At 39.8% G+C, this 20,853-nt stretch overlaps 1 protein-coding gene across 8 annotated transcripts in view; it reads right to left on the minus strand.

Moving 5' to 3' along the window:
- The window catches only part of cacna1db (calcium channel, voltage-dependent, L type, alpha 1D subunit, b), an 84,660-nt gene that overhangs the window by 54,665 nt on the left and 9,142 nt on the right, over nucleotides 1-20,853 (minus strand). For all 8 annotated transcript variants that reach the window (XM_084087058.1, XM_084087057.1, XM_084087055.1 and 5 more), the window contains exons 3-7: nucleotides 19,849-19,954; nucleotides 14,340-14,479; nucleotides 3,889-4,031; nucleotides 2,881-3,033; nucleotides 1,947-2,143 (exon numbers count right to left, since the gene is read on the minus strand). In XM_084087058.1, the coding sequence (XP_083943184.1) occupies nucleotides 1,947-2,143; nucleotides 2,881-3,033; nucleotides 3,889-4,031; nucleotides 14,340-14,479; nucleotides 19,849-19,954 (739 nt within the window). The remainder of the gene's footprint in view (nucleotides 1-1,946; nucleotides 2,144-2,880; nucleotides 3,034-3,888; nucleotides 4,032-14,339; nucleotides 14,480-19,848; nucleotides 19,955-20,853) is intronic.

Here is a 20,853-nt window from a genome sequence, read left to right on the forward strand (position 1 = left end):
CAGAATTTAGTTATTGATTATGATTTGAATGAAAATCATATTTAGGTCATGTCTGTCAGTTATTTGCGAGCTAAATATGTATGAAAGTCTTGATTGTGGACATTGTGGTTCATCAGCGCTGTGAGACGCCAGTCCAGCTCCTAATAGGGTTCTGGCGATCTTTTACAAGTACTCAGTACAACTTTTACAAGAATAATATTTTCTTAGGATATCTGTACTTTTATTCAAGTAGGGTTAGATTTAAGGGTTAGGGTTAGTTTGATTTGTGTTTCTTCTCCACCACTAATAAACAGAGGCTGAAGTTTTCCTGAGGTCTCAATTTTGCCCGTCTTCTGTCTTCAGTCTTAGAGGGTCAATCTCATTAGCATCTATTGAGCTGTGTGTGTGTGTGTGTGTGTGTGTGTGTGTGTCATGGAAAAGCGCTTAGAGCGGAAGTGGACACGACCTGCAGGAAAGAGGAACATCAGGAGCCACATTTACCATTACAGATTTGCGCAAAATTGTGATATTTTCTAAACGTCGATAAAAAACTATTGTGAAATGACGGCGTTTCCTTTAAAGGATTAGTTCACTTTCGAAAAAAATGTTGCTGATAATTTACTCACCCCGATGTCATCCAAGATATCCATGTCTTTCTTTCTTCAGTCGAAAATAAATTAAGGTTTTTGAGGAAAACATTCCAGGATTTTTCTACACAGAATGGACTTCAATGGCAACCAACTATACCAGTGTTCAAAGAAGGTTCAAATGTCCGTCTCAATGCAGCTTCAAAGTCTCGACAAGATCCCAGTCGAGAAATAAGGGTCTTATCCAGCGAAACGATCGGTCATTTTATAAAAAAAAAAAAATATATATATATATACTTTTTAACCACAAATGCCCGTCTTGTACCATCTCTGAGATGCGCCACGCATTGCGTCATCACGTTGGAAAGGTCACGAAAAAATTTAAATTAAAATTAAAAAAACAAAGATGTCGGACGATTTTGAAGTTGGAGGAGAAAATGAGATGAAATTTTTCACCCTTCCCTACCTTTTTGAACCGGAGAACACAGACAAATAACTTAGATAGATGACGTGAAGCGTGACCTTTCCAACGCGATGACGCAATGCGTGCCGCTTCTCAGAGATGGCACACGACAAGCATTTGTGGTTAAAAAGTATATATATATTATTATTTTTTGAAAATGACCGATCGTTTCACTAGATAAGACCCTTATTTCTTGACTGGGATCGTGTCGAGACATTGGTATAGTTGGTTGTCATTGAAGTCCATTCTGTGTAGAAAAATCCTGGAATGTTTTCCTCAAAAACCTTAATTTATTTTCGACTGAAGAAAGAAAGACATGGATATCTTGGATGACATCGGGGTGAGTAAATTATCAGCAAAAAAAAAAATTTGAAAGTGAACTAATCCTTTAAATGAATGTTATGCGACTAAAACATCATTTTTTTTAATGATGGAGGAGACGTAGACGTGTTTTCACAGCATTAATGTCAAGGAAAGACTCTTATACTGAGAGCGGCTCATATGAGTGTTTCTCCCTCCTTCTGCTTCAAGATCTTGAGAAACTGTGGCATTTCTTTGTTGTTTAGAATTCAGTATTCCCGTGATACTTTTGTCTTTTATGAGTTTAATAAAGAACTCTGTCCAAACATATCGCGTCATCTTTAAAGACTGATCGACTGTTATGTACATCATGTGACTGTAAATGCACAAAAACTGTTTCTGTTGCAGTTTTGCGAAATATTACTTTCTCGAATTGCCTGTAAAACCACCTCATGTGAGCACAATTTTGTTTTCGCGATATATGGCAGTTTTTGCAAAATGTACGTGTTTCCATTGGGCGTATTTTCAATTCTCAATTTCAATTTGCGCAGTTTGAAGGGTAATGGAAACGTGGCTAATGATATACTACTATTGGTTGAATTCAGTGCAAGTCTCACCCAGTACAGCACATCCGTCCAGCCCTCCATGGTGATACACTGGAACACAGTCAACATCGCAAACAAGAAGTTATCAAAGTTTGTGATGCCGTTGTTGGGCCCATGCCAGCCGTCCCGACACACGGTGCCATTGACAGGGCAGTGACGCCCATGACCTGAAAGAGAACAGGGAGCAGGATCCTCTTCTGCTAATGTACCTGTGTGGAGAGAAACATGAGGCTCATTCTCAGCAAAAGGTGCCATTTTTACTGTGTGTATGAACATACTAGTTAGGATATCTTTATAGGGATAGTTCACCCAAAAATGAAAATTAGCCCATGATTTACTCACCCTGAAGTCATCCTAGGTGTATATGACATTCTTCTTTCAGACGAACACAATCAGAGTTATATTAAAAAATGTCCTGGCTCTAATTGCAGTGAATGGCCGTTTCTGTTTTGAAGTCCATAAAAGTGCATCTATCCATCACTTTTATCATGAATAGATGCACTTTTATGATGGACAGATGCACTTTTATGATGGACAGATGCATAGATGCACTTTTATGATGGACAGATGCACTTTTATGATGGATAGATGCACTTTTATGATGGATAGACGCACTTTTATGATGGATAGACGCACTTTTATGATGGATAGATGCACTTTTATGATGGACAGATGCACTTTTATGGACTTCAAAACAGAAACAGCCATTCACTGCCATTATAAAGCTTGGAAGAACCAGGACATTTTTTAATATAACTCATATACAGAAAGAAGAATGTCATATACACCTAGGATGACTTCAGGGTGAGTAAATCATGGGGTAATTTTCATTTTTGGGTGAACTATCCCTTTAAGATACATTATGATGTGTGTACTCCAAAATAAATTTTAGAAAGAGAGCTTTTATTGTTTGTAAATAATCTAATGAATGTGAGAACACACTGACGCGAGCCATTTAGATAGCAGGTGGAGTGCATCTTCCCGATGAACAGCTCCAGACCGATGATGGCATAGATGATGATGACGAAGAGTACGAGCAGAGCGATGTGAAGCAGAGGAACCATGGCTTTAATGATGGAGTTCAGCACCACCTGTAAGCCTACACACACACACACACACACACACACAAAAAAAACCCTTATGAAAAAAGTGTACTTAATTTTGCACTGGTAGTGTACTTCAAATCTTCTAATCTAAATTAGAAGATTTGATTAGTATATTTGCATCTAAAATGTATAAAATTAATGAAATAAAAGGCCACTTAAATGTACTTTTACAACATGTATTTGCCCTCATAGAGGTCATGTTAACAGTCCTAAATGTTCAATTTCATGTTTCTTAACACACTTAAGTACACTTTTAAGTGCACTTTGTAATAATGTCAAATTAAAAGTTTCACCTTAAAGTAAGTACGTCATTATGTTTTAATAATCTTTTGCCATGCTTAAAAGTACACTTTTTTTATGCGCTGACTAACATATTAAATCAGATAAAGCACTTGATTATAATTAACTGTAGTGTATTTGATATTACATTTATATAGTTAATAAAGTATATTTAAGTACATGACATACATTAATGTGCATTTTAGTTTACCATAAATGCTTGTAAGTACATTCGACAATACACTTTAACCATATTTCAGTGACATTAGAAATAATTATGAAATTACATAAGAAGATAAAAGTCCTACTTAAGTTGCATATAATTATATATACTATAATTGCATTTAATATAAATTTAAAATATAATACAGTTTCATTTAATTGTAACTAACATGTAATTAAAAGTCCCAAAACATTATATTTAGTTTGCACTCAAGTTTTTAAATTTTTTAAAAGTGTGCTAAAGTGTACTTCTTTTTAACAGGGACGCACAAGCAGCTGAGTGTGTTATTATCAGCATGTTATTAGGCTGTTCTGTCAGTGAATGCTGGGTAAAGATGCGGACGCACTTGGTACTCCTGAGACCAGACGAAGAGGCCGCAGAACTCTGAACGCCCGTAAAGCCTTGACATCGAAGCCGCCCGGCTTTCCACCTGTCTGCCCGCTGACATCTCGATCTTTGGTTATCAGCTCCAGCACAACACTGAAGAGACTGAACACACACACACACTCATCAGTATTAATGATTATAACAGAGTGTTATATGTTAGGTCAGTTTATATCAGCAAATAATCTAAAACAATTTGGTATAGAAACAATTTTCACTCAGAAATTGCAAGTAAATTTCACAAATAATTACAAAGAAATGGCAAGTAACACATTGGGCCCTATCTTGCACCCAGCGCAATTGACTTTGTACACCGACGCATGTATCATTCCTATTTTGCACCCGACGCATAGCGGACTTTTCCCTCCACAGACGCACGTCGGTAAATTAGGGAATGAACTTGCGCTCCCGGGGGCGGTTCAGCGCAAAGAGGAGGCGTGTTCCGGGGCAAACGTTCCCTGGTGCTATTTTGCAGGTTTAGAAAACAATTCTGACCAGGAAAAACCTAGTCTAAAGTCAGTAGCGCGTTTTCAGTGGCGCGTTCAGATGCTATTTTAAGGGCGCATGCTTGGCCATAATGTAGCGTGTGCACAACGCGCATACACTTTGCTTCTCTCATCTACACACAGACGCAGCAGTTCCCATTTTTGCAAACCATACATAATTACAAGGAAAAATATTCCACACGAGGGAAATTATTGTGGTGTCCATGAAGATGTGAAAAAATAGGCATAAATCTAGCTTACACATTTACCCAAATTATTATACGCCTGTTTAACCGAAGCTAATTTGGGTGTGTTTCTCCATCCCCAATGTCACTTCTCTGTGTTTTACAGCCCTGACGAGAATGTCGGTCTCCTCGGCTGTGAACCGTTCCTGGCGTGCGTCTGGCAAATCCGCCGTTATAATAGCAATCCGCCATGGGACAAGCGCGCCTGCTCTTAAAGGGAATGTGAGATGACGCTCTGATTGGTTTATTTCACGTTACGCCCAAACCACACCTATGAGTAATGAAGCTTCTTCAGACCAACACATTTTAGATTTGCGTCGGGCGCAAGAGTCATTTATCCCGCCAGTATAACAACAACAGCGATCCGCCCACAAAGTTACTTACGTTTCGCGTTTGATACTTGCGTTTCAGATCGTTAAAATAGCATATAGAAAACGGAAATATTATTTTTTCCAATCTCCAATTTTTTTTTTTTTTTTACAGTGTGTTTAGTATTGCAGATCATGTCAGTAGTGGTTTTGCTGAAATAACCATTACGATAATTAGTGCTTCCTTTGACTCGGACCTCAGACCTTATTTACTACAAATGTATTTTCTCCTAGCTAGTGTTACTGCTGAATACAACTGCATGCGCAGTGTAACATGGAGAACGTCACAGGTAACGAAAGTAACTATGGTTCCCTGAGAAAGGGGAAAGAGACACTGAATCTTGGGTTGACGCTATGTGGAACACCATCAGCGTGACCAGTGTCTGAAGCACGTGAGAAAACATGCCAATTTTATTGCCCGAGACAGTCCATGACATCATTAGCGGAGCGCTCGTGAGTATAAGAGGGTGTCTGTAATATACGTCATCAATTTACGTCACATACATTTACATCAATATACGTCTTTTGTCTGAAGGAGACACGCAGACAGGCCAAAGGCATGGCAACGAGAAGCAGTGTCTTGTTCCCCTTCTCAGGGAACCATGGTTACAGACGTAACCTGAGATGCTCCTTTTCGAAGTGGAACTTCAACACTGCATCTTGGATTGACACTATGGGGAACAAATACCCACCACTCTAGCTGTGAATTTGCACAAATATAATGGGCATAACATAAGTCAGAGTCAGAGTGTCAATCAAGGGTGCATTCCCAAAGACTCATACAGACTGTTTCGTGGTACCACTCCCTAAGCCACTATCTTCCAATAATTTAAGATATCCATGCTTCTATGCTCTTATAACAAGTGAAGTCCTGGCCTCAACAACCCTCCTTTGAAGGAGTATTCGCCAAAGGGAGAATATTTTAAATTATGACCTTGGATATTACCACTACTTCCAGGGGGAGAATGCAACCCTAACTTTTATATGAAAGGATGCAAATACGAGAAACATAGTTGCTAAAGATTCTCGCCATCAAACTCAACCCCTCAGGGGAGCTCCCGCTCTACATACCTAGCCCAGAACAATTGGGGGAGAGTGCTCTCTCCCTGCTTGTATTTCTCCAGGATCCAGCAAGACTCCTATTACTCATCTAAAGAAAGAGTGCAGAATAACAAGGATGAATACTTATCAGGCATGCTACCTCTACTTGTTAGGTTCTTAACATGGATCAAATAGAGCTTCAAAGGGCATCAAAGGACCCTACTTTAAGACCCAAGATAGTTGGGGAGGGAATAAACACCTTACTCAACCCTAAGGTCCTAAACAGCATCATACCAAAGAGAGCATACAAGGTGCTAAAACCTCAGCATCTGCAAAAATTGATGTTGCTGCTCCTCCAAGTGGGAGTCTTAGGCACAGCTCAACCTCAAGGAAGATTAAACCTACTTAAAGACCCAAGAATACTGTGGGAGGCAGCTCGAACCCTGCTTTAGGTAAAACACTCATCTAGGACATGTTATAACCAGCGGTTAGTTTTTTTATAACAAGGAGGGACGCCCCTAGTCAAACTTCCTCAACTTGTTAGCATTGTCTATTTCTGTATCATGTTCAACATGGGTCAAATAGAGAGGCCTTAAAAAACACACCGATCCAAAAGGGAGCATACACCCCTACTTAAAGACCCAACAGCAGTTGCATAAGGAAGCAAACTAAATAGAGGGGATATATAAGTAAGGGATAATGTAGGTTGTTATCGCGAATACAACCCCGACAGGCTGATCAGGACCCCGACGCGAAGCGGAGCCTGAAGGGGTTGTATTCGCTATAACAACCGCCTCACTCTACATTATCCCGCTTATTACATGGCTACCCACCAAATAAATCAATAATCTGACACAAAATATTGATTTAAAAAGGAGTTTATTGATTTAAAAATGATTGTATTGCTTCCGCTAAAGAAAATAGTCCGTTCCGTCTCTACGGTTAGAATCCTGCATCCATAGCAACACTCTGTTTTTCATGGCAACGGTGTGTTATACTTAGCAGCGGTCTGTTATCAAGAAATAACAGACCGCATTCTACATTAGAATTCAACCAAGCCATGTAATAATGTCCTACAATACTCAGTTTACCCTGCTTCAAACCTAAGGCAGGTACCCAATCAAAGGGGAGCAAAGACCCTACTTCACAATCTAACAACCGTTGGAGAGGGAGATAAACTAAACAGAGGGATCCAATTTCCCACTACTTTAGCTCACTTTGCCCAACCCTGTGGGGTAGAAGTAGTATCCCACCAGAGGGGAGCAACCCTTCTCCACAACAACATAGCTAGGAAGGGGAACAATTAAGCAGAGGGATAAAACTGTCCCAACCTAGCTTTGATTATCCTGCTCTACCCTAAGGGGTATCTAAGCAGCTAACCAAAGGGAGCCTAGGTCACTTAAGGCTATAGACCTTGGAGCCGCTGCTTCACAAAGGGGAAACCTAATACTAAGATTAGTATGATGAAAGCAACAAGAGCAGGATTTTGTCCAGACTTCTTGTTACTTTGGTTCCAACACCAGAAGTGTTTCCTTACTTAAATACCCAAATTTATTTGGGGAAGGAATTGAAAAATGCTTAACCATCAAGAAATGTGACCTGTCAGAAGGCGGTTTGCGAATTTGTACAAAACTTGCCAATTGCATCATCGTTCCAGCCTCATAGCCTGTTGTAAGCACTTTGGCACAACCTCTTGTGCCCCCACACCCTTCTCTGTGTTACTTCTTGTTACTGCTCCTCAGCAATCCGATCTTCCATACCAATTCCTATTAATTACCCTGCTCAAGTCTTTTCTCTTCCTCCTGGCGTCACGCCTCCTCTGTGCTCTATACTCCTCAGAGACGGTGCATGAGTGACCATGGTCTTCCTCTGGCCTGCCTCCAGTTATCAGACTGTGACGGGCCAGGACCCCCAGAGGCTTCGGGCGAATTTGGATGTACTTCTTGAACGCTGCTGACGGCGCCCCTTGCCTCTCTAAACCTCTCGATCACCATTTCCACAGACGTGCCGAAAAGCTCAGAAGGCAAGACCATCGAGGAGAACATTTTTATCTTTTTCCCTGATGTCTGACAGGTTTCGCCACAAGTGCCTCTACCTCACCACCATCACTTCCATTGAACGACCAATAGCAGCGGCTGTTTGTTTGGTAGCTTGTGATACAAAGCAGTTCAGAGACTGCTTTAGGAGACAACCCCTGCCCCTGATCCAGATCTCTCAGCAGATCTGCAAGGCAGGCCTGCAACACAGCCATAGTGTGTAAGACCCGCTGGCACCTCCTGTTTCTCACGCCCCCATACCATATCCAATCTGGTTCTGGCTCAGGCCATAACATCTAACAGCTCCCCGTATATTATGTTTGCAAGCTCAACCGCATCCTCCTCTTCCAGGCTACAGCTACAGCGGGGCCTGAGCCACGAGGTGCAGATGCTTGTCCTTCATCCCCTCAAGAATAAGGCCGGAGCTTCTTCATTGTGATCTTGTCACAATGGTCGCATTCAGAACCCTCGAGTACTGAACGTGCATGCTCCTCACCCAGAAACCTGGGATCATGAAGGTATACACTTCCTCAAATGCTTGCTCAGGTTTTCCATTTGTCGTCCGCTTCACCACATGTTATTTTGCAAACCAACAGCTGCTTAATCGCTTTGGATAAAAGTTTCTGCAAAATGATTCAACGTAAACGTAAATGTAATGTAAACAGCTGAAGACAAAATAGCTGATGATATGTAGGCATCCTCTTATACTCATTAGCACTCCATTAATGTTGTCATTAAGGTTTTTTATAGTGGAAAAATGTTCTTTAGAATATTAAAAAGTTCTTCAGACTAAGAAATAAAAATGGTTATTTTAAGCAATGTTCACAGAAAGGTTCTATAGGGAATCAAAAAAATGGTTTCTCTATATGACATCACGGCAAACAAAAAAAACCTTTATTATTAGGAGTTTACTGTGTGTGTTCTTAAAGTGATACTTCACCTCTGGAAAGATGAATGTGTATTTAAACTGGGTCATTTATGTAGTAGAAATGTGAAATTATTTTTTGAATTTGGAGCCTTCTAGACTGAGAAAAGCCCAAAAATGTATTTTTGGCTCATGTGGATGAAAGACAACAACTCCCAGAATGCACTTGCTTCGCTGCCCTAGGAGGCCACTCCCAAGCCATGCCTACCGGTTACAGAGGGCAGCTACTAGTTAACTCGAAACTGAAAAGATGCCGTTTTAACGTGAGTCTCCGTGACGAGTCTGCCCGGGATTTCGAGATCGCCCAAAATGTCCGGGATTCGGCTTTTGCGTTCTACACTCGCCATTCATTATGTTTACTGTGGCGAGCAGGACGAGGCTCACTGATGACAGGGTGACATGATCACTGATGAGCGACACCTGTGAGACGCGCCGGTCTCGTATCTCTCACGGAGGAGCGGGTATTTTCTTAGCAATGCTATAACGCACATGAACCGATCATTTGTTTAGCGTTCATGTAAACACTACATTCAGATTCACCAATCGGAATGAATTCAGTTAGATTGAAACAAAAGGTGTGCATGTAAACAATGAATGGCGACTGCAGAAAGCAAAAACTGAATCCCGGACATTTTGGATGATCTCGACGGCCGGACATGTCCGGGAAAAAGAGGATGTATGGTAACCCCTACTACTCAGCTTTCTCCTACTACACAGCTTTCTCCACAGAGCAAGAGCCTGTTGGCTTATCATCCAAAAAAAGATGGATGACACTATTTGTACATTCTGTAAAGTGAGATCCCACCCTCTATGGGCGGGTTGAGAACATGCGGGACAGCTCCTACTACTGGCTGTAATTTCTAGCCTCTGGCCAAAAAATCCTCTGATGATGCAAAATGAGGATTTTTGCGTCATCGGAGGATTTTTTCCAGACAAAAAATACATAAATCTCTTGTCTCAGGGGGATATGAGGGAGGGAAGCACGGTAATTCGCAAATACTACAGGTTTTCTACTGATACAAAGCTTAATGCTAAATGCTGAAGTATTCCTTTAATCATGTGCAAATAGGTATAGACAAAAGAGAATCTGTTGATGAACCTCCATCAAAGGTCCGTTAAACACAGTTACAGTACAAACTACTAACAAGGTAAACTTTGCACAGATGGTTATGGTGGTTAAGTGAGATGAAAAGCAATATTCAAGAAGTTTAGGAAAGTTACACCATATCGTAGTGAATTTCATGGCACTGAAAAAAAATGCAGATGTTGACAAGTGTGAAAGCTATAATGATGACAAAGACACAAGCTAAAGGCAGTGCAACATTACAAATAACTCGAGACATTATGGGCCTAGTTTGGGAGAAATAAAATGTACATATGTGGCTTCAACAACTACATGCATCTAAACTTGTCCAGTTAAGCCTGGAATGCATCTCAAACCACCTCCTGAAATGGTTTAGGTGATCAGATTTAAATTCGTCTCGAATTTGTTTCACAGGGCATTTTGAAACAAATTCGGACCAGGACCAGGTGTAATAGGCCCAATGTCAAGCCAGGTGGGTTTTCTCTTTTTCTTATTTCATGGATCTGTATGAAATGACACTCATCTCGCGCCAGGGCTAGAGGACGCCACAGATGAGATTCAGCGTGATCCCTAAGGATCCGGCATCTACCATGACCTCTGACCTCTGAGAGCTCTGATTTAATCACATTAAATCAGGTCATAGATCATAGATCAGACATTTAATCAGGTTGTAAGCCCTTGTGAACAGTTGCCAGATTTGTGCCAAAATCCTTGGCATATTTACTCAAATCCTTTCAACAATTACTAGCTGACATGAGTTTCTTCCAACAGAGCTGTTTAATCATGAAGTCGATTTGTAGGCCAACCCAAAATACCAACTCGTCATCATTAAAACATCATTAAACACATGCATTTGAACACCACATTTGATGCTAAATTTGATGTGCTAAAATGCACATTTGTGGAAATTATTCATGATTTCTCATTGCTATGCATTTTTACTAGGGCACTGAAAAGTCAGTCACTTTTAAAGGTCAAGTTGATGTGTTGAATTCACGAGGGGTGAATGCATCAAGGAAGCTCTTCTCCTTCTCCCTGATTTCCACTAGCCTGACCCGTCACTGCATATGCCTTGCCATTTAACCACGAGGTGGTCTGAAGCGATGGCAAGGCCTTTAACGAAGACGCCTCACCATGTGAAAGACAGCTGGCCAGCATCTCCTCAACAGGGGGCATCCTCACTAATCCTCACTCGCATAAGGAAAAGGTCAATATTTTATGCAACGGGTGGAATAATATTTACATGTCGGGTGCAGGTGTGGGTGCGGGTCGGACTGTGGGTCCAATAGCCAAGATTATTTCAACTCAATTCGGTGCATTTGACTGCTGCTTTCAAATGGTCTCGTGCTTATTTGTGTTCGCTCTGTCTGAAGACCGGGCGTTATAGCCAATCACGCTGTTATGATCTCAACCAGTGTTCCCCTGTCTTGTGTGTTCCTGGACTTTTATGTTATTTCCTGTCTTGCTCCATGTTTTGCAGTTCCTTGTTACGTTTAAAGGTGCTCTTAGCGATGTCACACGTTTTTTAGGCCAAAACATTTTTTGTCACATACAGCAAACAACTCCTCACTATCCGCTAGCTGCCTGTCCCCTGAACACACTGTAAAGAAACACGGTCTCTGTAGACAGCACAGGCTCCACAAACGGCAACAAAAACAAACTGGCCCAGCCTGGACCACGAAACATAACAAACAGTGTTCCAGCCAATAACTGACAAGAGTGATTTGGGGGTGGGGGGTTAGTGCGCGTGCACATGAAGCTAGAGGAGAGATGTCCTAACAACGACTACCGTTAAAATTGTATAGTCTTGAGAATGTTGATATGGCCGACACACGACCAAAGAGATGACGTTCCGATGAACAAATAACAAAGAATAGGGAAAAGGAACGCGCAAAGTTCCGAATTTACATCAGAAAAGCGTTCAAAAGGTGGCGAGAACTCCGCCGGCAGAAGGGCTTCCAATCCCACATTCAGGAGGCTCTGTTTTTGCTGGACAGGGTAAATCCAGTTTGGTTTTTCTAAATGGTTCATGACTGTTTCAGGAAGCACGGGAGGGAGGGGGAGGGGACAGGATGAGGAGGAGGGAGGGGCGAGCTAGCCTCCGTTTTGTTTGACAATACTTTGAAGGTCAACAAGAAGTGACGTCACCCAACATCGCTTAGAGCAGCTTTAATGTTGATTAGTCTCCCCATGTGTTTCTCATTAGCCACGCCCCCTTGTTATCGTGTTAAGCTTGTCTTTCTGTATATATCCCTTTGTTTCACTTGTTCTCTGTCAGTCGTTGAATGGACATTCCCTGGTTTAGTGGGTTTCCACCTGTTCCCTGGTTTCATTTGTTTTCACCAGTGTTCGCACTTTAATAAATCTAACCTGCACGTGGATCCGCTTCCCAGCCTGTCTCAAATGTTACACACGCTGAATCTGATTGAAAGCTACAGTGATTATATTAAAGGGAGCACGCTTTGCTCGCTTTATATCTAATATATTCACAATTTGAATAAAAGTTTTAGCCTATTTTTCGTGCTGCTACAAAGAGGACCAGCGGCCAGGTAAACACAGCTGAGTTTCAGAAGAGACAACCGCACTTATGCAGAGCGAATCTGCTAAAGTATTTACTAGCTTTCAGTTAAACAGGCCTACTAAAACATTCTTTGTTCTATTATTTTAATTGTGTTGTTTAATGCAATGTTTAATTAATTGCATCTACTCAGACTGCCTAATGTTGGTTTTATTGCTTGTGTATAGGAGATTTCATGCGGGTGTGATTCGGGTCACGGTTTTTATGTCAAACGGGTCGGGTCGGGTACGGACTAAAATTAGTGTTTCTGTCGGGTTTCGGGTCGGGTGTTCTGTTAATCACTGCGGGTTCGGGTAAATCAAACAGGACCCGTGCAGGACTCCAGTAATTCCCTGTATGCTCGGCTGACGGAAAGAATGGGATCCAAAATTTTACTCTCTTCGCCTCCTCCAAAAGCAAGATCCAAGATCAAACATAAAACAATACAATGGCATGGAACTCAAAACATGGACATGGACATGGAGCTTACCAACAGAGGTTACAGTGAAACAATACTTGACAAAGACACATGGCAAACATGAGGGCTTAAATACACACAAGACTAATGACAAGGGACACCTGTGCACAATGAAACAATGAACCAATCGCAACATGACACAGTCACATGGGGAACACATGGCAGGATCACATGACTATAACAGGGAATCACATGACAACAGGAAACATGACAGAGACATGAGACAAGAACATGAAACCTGAACATGACACAAACCAAAACAACCCGTAACACATCCAGCAAACGAAGATTGAAAAAGCGAAGCCACTTTCTCAAATTCCTCGGCCAGCTTGACCTGAAATCCCCAGGATTTAAGTCTCCGCTGTGCCTCAGTCATAAATCAGGGACACAGAGGCAATCACTTTCTAAAGCACTTGCTGCTAGGTTTATCCATATTTCGTCTTTGATTACACACAGTACAAATAAAACGGCTCCTGAAGACAAAAAAGCTGATGACGTGTAATACAGGAGCCCTTTAATACACACGGGACCTCCACTTGTGACGTCATGAGCTGTTGTCGGCCAGTGAATATTGGCATAAGGTTACAATGCTGATGCCATTCCTCATAGCAAACACCAAGACGCAGTGTCGAACCCTGCATTTAATTCATATATCACCCGCAATCCATCTTAGCCAGCCGATTACTTTAATGAGCACATAGGAAGAGTCATGTCACAAACAGCGGAGACAGGTCACAATTTTGCGAGTGTGTTCACACACATGTGACTAGCATATTTCATACAAGATCAAAATAAAAGACACTTATATTAATATAAGTTAATAAACTAAAAATATAAGTTAAGTAAAAAAGTACACATTTTATATTTAAAAGATAATGTATTTTAAATGTACTAAATTGCAATATCATTAAAAATGTGTAATTACAAACATATTTGAATACACAAATTACAAAATTACATTGACCTATATTAAATCTACCATAAGTTCAACTAGTTGCATTTAATAAAGGTAAATCAATTTTCATTTAATTGTAACTAACATGCAATTTAGTGTCTGAAAACAGTTCACACTTAAGTATATTCTTATAAAGTATATTATTACAGTAATAATGTTAAAGTGCACTTCATTTTACCAGGGTAACCCTGTAAAGGAATATAAAACGAAACACAAAGAGCCTGTGACTTTTCACTCACCCAACAATGACGATGACAAAATCCAGCATATTCCACCCGTTTCTCACATAGGAGTTCTGGTGCATCACCAGTCCATAAGCGATGATCTTGAGGAAGGTTTCAATCGTGAAAATGATCAGGAAGGCATATTCTACTGTTTCCTGTGAAACACAGTGATAGAACACAGAGATTTTAGTATCTCGTTCATTTTGTTCGATTATTTGTGGAACAAGAGCATGTGATTTGTAAATTAATATTAACCTGGATTGACCGAAGAGAAAAATCTCAATATGCACAAAATGCTACTTTTGATTTTGTTTAACAAAATGGCAGAACAATGATACAATTTAGTGTTTGTCCAATACATGTGTTTTTGGTTTCCCCAATCCTGGAAATGTACAGCCTTTCTCTTTACCCCTTAATGTGTTAAAACTGTTAGTCCATCATTAAATTACAATACACTCAAATAAATAAACAACAAATTCAAATCATCACATCAGATTTCTAAAATCCACCACAATATATGTCCTGTTTCCAAGTCCAAGTCCAGATTCAATCCTAAATGTGGAAGCTTCAAAAAGTGCACAAAGTCCCAATCTGGCAACCTTGAGCGCTTCCCACAGCCAGTTTATAACTTTGAAACGACACACGCTGTGCAACATTACTTTACTGTAAGCTATTTTTCTATTTCTAGTGGATGTTTTGCACAATATGTCGTCGTATTCAGTATTGCACAGTGAAGCAGGATCAGCAAACGTGTTAGAAAGCAATTACAATCTGTGAACTGCTCTCATGTTTGAGTCCATACTTCCCCATACAATAAAGGCAAAAAAAAGTCAGGTTATTGATGCGAATGTTGTCTTTGGCCGCGTCTCAAGCGACAGGATGACAATGGCTAAGCCACAGCACTAAGAATAGCCACAATGACTAGATTAATCCCATTTGAACAATAAAATCTCATTGCTGAACACTGCATGTCTATGTGCAAAACAAATCAGTCATAGATTTGCACATGCATATACTGCAATATAAGGCACTTTTCCAAACCTGAATGTTGACAATACATTGATTAATTTTACGTCACCTGCCCTCCTTTGTCTTAAAGCACTTAAGCTTATCAAATACTTCAGGTACATTCACTCGCTGTGGACTTCAGTTACATAAGGACTGAGTCTGAGGACGAAGACAGACGTCTGATGGCCACAGTGACGCAGTGTCCAGTTTAGTGGACGGCAGATTTAGACTAATGGGTCTATAGTGGTTGTTATGTGCAGTAAAAGCAGGTGATGATGCTGTAGTTTATAAAATGGTTATTTGCTGAGTGAGCTCTGTCTTAAAACACACCTGGACCGAAGTAAACTGATCCCACTCCCAGTGCTTGTTTTGGGTTTTCTGAAGCTCAGTTAGACTTCTTGCTTGGCAAAGTTGGATGTGGTTACACAGCGCTGTCATTGGCTTTGCAATTATAGCTTTAAATAGTTATGGCACAACAAATTCTTATTTGTTTTATAGTGTGTCATAAATATTGAAGCTGTTTCTGCTATGGAATAAAGAATAAAAAGGTTCTGTCACTTTATCTCACAATTCTGACTTTATAACTCACAATTGCGGGTTTATATCTCACAATTGCGAGTTAAAGTCCAAATTGTGAGATAAAAGGTTGCAATTACCTTTATTATTTCCATAAGTAACAGGCCAATAGCACTAGGACTTTACACTGTTTGTATCAATTAGCTTATCCATGTTTGTCTGTGCGACAGTGGTGGTACTCTTTCTTTTTCTCTTTTCTTTCTCTTTCTGAGTCATTGAATCATTCATTCAGCCAATTTATTAAAGTCCCCCTGTGGTGTAAATCCAGCTTTTAATGTTGTTTATGTGTCTATGTGGTGTTTTTAATATGCTTTAAGATAAACCTTGTGTAAATTCATAAGTCGACACCATTGCTGAGTATTTCCTCCTTAAAACTGCAGTGAACCAAAGACAGTCTCAAAAACACGCTTTGAAATCGCTGGTGTTTCTGACGTCACAAACTACCTTGTAACCAATCAGATCAACGTGTGATCGTCAACCAGTGGATCTCTGAGCTGAGTGAGTGAGTGGAGGCGGGGCTCATTTGCATATTCATAGAACCGCGCATACTAAATGAGGCAAGAGTGTCGAGTTACATTCAAGATATTTTAAGGCATGAAGAAATTTTTTTCAAGGAAAAAACTCTTAAATATGTCATTTTGGTGATCAAAGATGAGTTTTAAGTGATAAAATGATTGACTACAGGGGGACTTTTAACATTTTTTATGTGTTGGCCATACAAAAAATAGAGTTGTCCGTGGTTTGAGAATGTGTTGTGGGTGTCTGGGATGAGTGTGAGATATGTCCCGGTCCGCCTCTGCTCACAGCATGGCTGATATTTGGAAAAAAAGTACTTGTAATTACTTGAAATTGTTCATTTCTACCAGCCTTCTTTGGAAAGATGCTGTATATACATATTGAGGTGTCAAAAACAGGTCAGTTCTCACCACTTCAAATGCGGAAACAACACAACAATGGTGTCTGTCCAGACAGCTTTATTTACTCAGTATCAAAAGATCTCACAAATGGATGCTGAAGTTCACTACTCATGCAACAAAAATAACAAATATATTATTATATGTGTATGGTATATACACAAAAAATACACATTTTATTTCTGTAATTACACTTTAATTTAATCAAGTCTGCTACTCTGCTAAAATATAATTTTTAATCACTTTTTTAATCATCTTTGAGATCATAATTTTGAACGTTTAACACACTCACAGTAAGGGCAGATGGCATTCGTGTCTGAGATTATGGTATCAGAATACGTCTAAAATGATCTTTACATAAATCAAACTCCAGAGTGTCATTGATAACAAGCCTGTCGCTCTGTCAGCATTACAGGAACTCATGCAAGCAGACACTGTGAAGTGACTGAGTGTTTTAAGCACTTCTTTTATGGTGTCAAGAATAATTATGAAACAGCATCTTCTCACAGGACAAGGCTGCATGAATCCCATAGATGTAACAATATTGACTCAAAAGCAGAAATCCGTCAAACAAATCACTAAATTATCCACTACACTCTTAAATATAAAGGTTCCAACATGGTTTTCCTTTCTTTCTTTTTTTCCCACAGCAATGCCAAACCATTTTTGGTTCATTAAAGAACCTTTAATGGAACAGTTCTTAAAGTCCCCCTGTAGTCAATAATTGTATCCCTTAAAACTCATCTTTGATCACCAAAATTACATATTTAAAAGTTTTTTCCTTGAAAAAATATTCTTCAAGCCTTAACATACTGTAGCTTGAATGTAACTCGACACCCTTGCCTCATTTAGTATGCGCAGCTCAATGAATATGCAAATGAGCCCCGCCTCCACTCACTCCCTCAGCTCAGAGATCCACTGGTTGACGATCACACGTTGATCTGATTGGTTACAAGGTAGTTTGTGACGTCAGAAACACCAGCGATTTCAAAGCGTGTTTTTGAGACTGTCTTTGGTTCACTGCAGTTTTAAGGAGAAAATACTCAGCAATGGTGTCGACTTATGAATTTACACATGGTTTGCCTTAAAGCGTATTAAAAACACCACATAGACACATAAACAACATTAAAAACTGGATTTTCACCACAGGGGGGCTTTAACATTGAAAAAATTGCAAGTGTTCAATTTAAAAATAACCTTAAAAATATCTTTATACATTAGCATTAGCATTAGCTATTTATCCAATTTAAATGTGACATTCAAAGAAACTTAATTCATTACATATGCTGTTCACACAGAATGATCTGAACAACTGATTCTTATTCCTGCACTGATTTTATACCCTCCATCGGCTTGCAAACATGCACGGGAAAGCATTGGCAGCGGCCGCAACTTTACTATGGAACTGCTTGCTATCCTGGAGATTTTTCAGTAAAAATGATCAGAACACTTTCATCTAGTCGCGTGTGAACACTCTTTGATGCTTTACTACACAATGAAGTGAGTCGTAATGCACTGGATTCACCCACGCAAATATTCATCATCTCCTAAAGAAAATCCGTCGCACAGGTTTGGAATGACATGAGGGTGAGTAACTAACAACTGCACTTTCATTTACCAATCAAACACTGAAGTAAGAACGCATGTAATCGAACAGCTGGTCGACTGAGATAAGGGCTGTAGTGTGAGAAAGAGAGACAGTGGATAGAGAGATGAGAGAGTAAGTGAAGATATAATCCTCCTATGATCCTCTTTTCCCACCCCTCCACCCTCCCGGGTTACAGATGGACTCGTGTCACTCAGAGGAATATAAATATACAGCTTATACACAACCACTCTTACTACAGTTCACCAGTGTTTGTATAAAGGGCTTTCCCAGAGGCTTGTGTGCAATTGAGAATATAGGTTTGTAGGCTGGAAATGATCGATGCGCATGCATGAGTGAGTGTAATGGAAATGCAGAGAGAGAGAGAAAGGTTAAACACTGGTGTCACTGACTCGACTGAAGCTAATCTTACTGGACAAGCCCAATGCTCAAAGCCCTGGAGCTCAGAGAAGCAAAACTCACTCTGCATTTACAAGGAAAACACCATAGGCCTAGTGTCATGATAACCAGACTGCATGAATCCCAGGACATTAGACACTTGAGTTTGTGTGCTTGCGAATAACAGGAATTGTGATACGGCTTAATGTGATTCAAAAGGCATTGTTCATTGAATAAATATGAGCGTTGCATGTTCAGATTGAAAATGCAGTGCTGTTGCACATTCAAAGCAGTTTACAATCAATGAATACCAGCCATTAATGCCAAAAGATTATATATGATCTACTGTTGATGAATTATGACGTTGTTTATTTTATGGTGCTTATATTATAATATGTTGCAGATGGTTGTATCTTTTTAAATGAGCAGCCGGCAATAGTAAAGCATATACATTTCAAAATAAGAGTCCCGGTGTATTTTGGGCTTGTTTTATAGCTATTATTGGTAATTCAGTTACTGAATAAACTGTATCTGGCATTTAATTCAATGTTTAAAATATGCATAATTTCATAATTATTAAATAAATACAGTTTGAAGTATTTTGTCCACTTTGAAGTATTTTTAAGAAAAGTCTTAATCCATTAAGCAGACCGATCAGCTATGAGGTGAAGCATAACATTACACATTTTGATTTGGACCAAACAGACACGTGTGGTCTTTTTCTAAAGAGAAAGATCTGAGGAACAAAGACTTAAGCAAAAATATCTATTTGATCTCCTTTTAATCTCATTGCAGACTATCTAGGGCATTTAGATGTGCAGTTCTGGACTAGGTTTGATTTCTAGGTCTAGGAGATGCAATTGAGCTACAAAAGAGAACAACAGAGCAAATGAACCGCAGTCAAAGACCTGAGCAATATGGACAAGCACCTCTGGAGAAATTTGCCTTTGTGCTCATGTAATTCCACTTTAATTCACTCATCTAATCTCAATTAGCAGAAACTAATCCCACGACACAGCCAATGAGAAGTCACAATACTCACCAAATCATGATTAGTTGAGTTGGAGTCGTCTTCAGGAAAGGGGATGTAAACAGCTAAGGCCACACAGTTGGCAAAAATTGACAGCAGTATAAAGATATCAAAAGGTCTGGAAGTCACAGGTTTAAGGAGAAAAAATAAAGAAGTAAAATTGTACCTGAAAATCATTTGTACATTTGAATTGTACCCTGTCATGTCAGTCAAATTATGTGGCTTTTTGGTCTTAAAGTAGGGATGCACCGATATGAAAATTTTGGCCGATACCGATACTTCTTATGTTTGAAAGCCGATAACCGATATATTGGCAGATAAATCTAAATCCACATTTTTATATAATTTTTGAGCGTCAAAAACAAAAGTCTCACCAGTAAAAGCCATGTCCCAAAGTTTCATGTAGCCGATATGACAGACTTGTGTTGCACATGTTGCACCGAACTGTATTTTCTTTTTTGAAGTGATTCCAATCATATTTCAAGCAATTCATAACCATCATGATGAACAGTGCGCATCTGAAGTGTCTCAGCTGAAGGAAATAATACATTATTTATTGGCTTTAATATATTGGACAAATTTTCTTATCGGGCCGATAACGATAACATTAAAAATGAACCGATATCAGCCGATACCGATATGGTGGCCGATATATCGTGCATCCTTAACTTCAAGCTATTGCATGTTAATTATGTGTGACTAGCAATTGTTTCTAAACACTCGGACTAACTAATTGACTAATTTGGTCAGTCAAATTGATAGTCCCGCCCAAACTCATCTCATTGGTTGAATCAGAAGTTGACATATCATCACATGGCGAATTACAAACAGCGTTTTGTAACAGCGTCAGGCCAGGCCATTAGCGAAGGGCACATGCGATGGTCACTTAAAGGAAGTCATTTTACCGTTTATGATCACGTGACCCAAGATGTCGAGTTCACGCAATTTTCTTTATAAAGATAGATGACGGGAGAGCTGGAGTTCACCCAGGGTATAATTACAGAAAATCTATTAGAT

Source organism: Abramis brama, assembly GCF_963993115.1.
Source record: "Abramis brama genome assembly, chromosome: 16".
NCBI lineage: Eukaryota > Metazoa > Chordata > Actinopteri > Cypriniformes > Leuciscidae > Abramis > Abramis brama.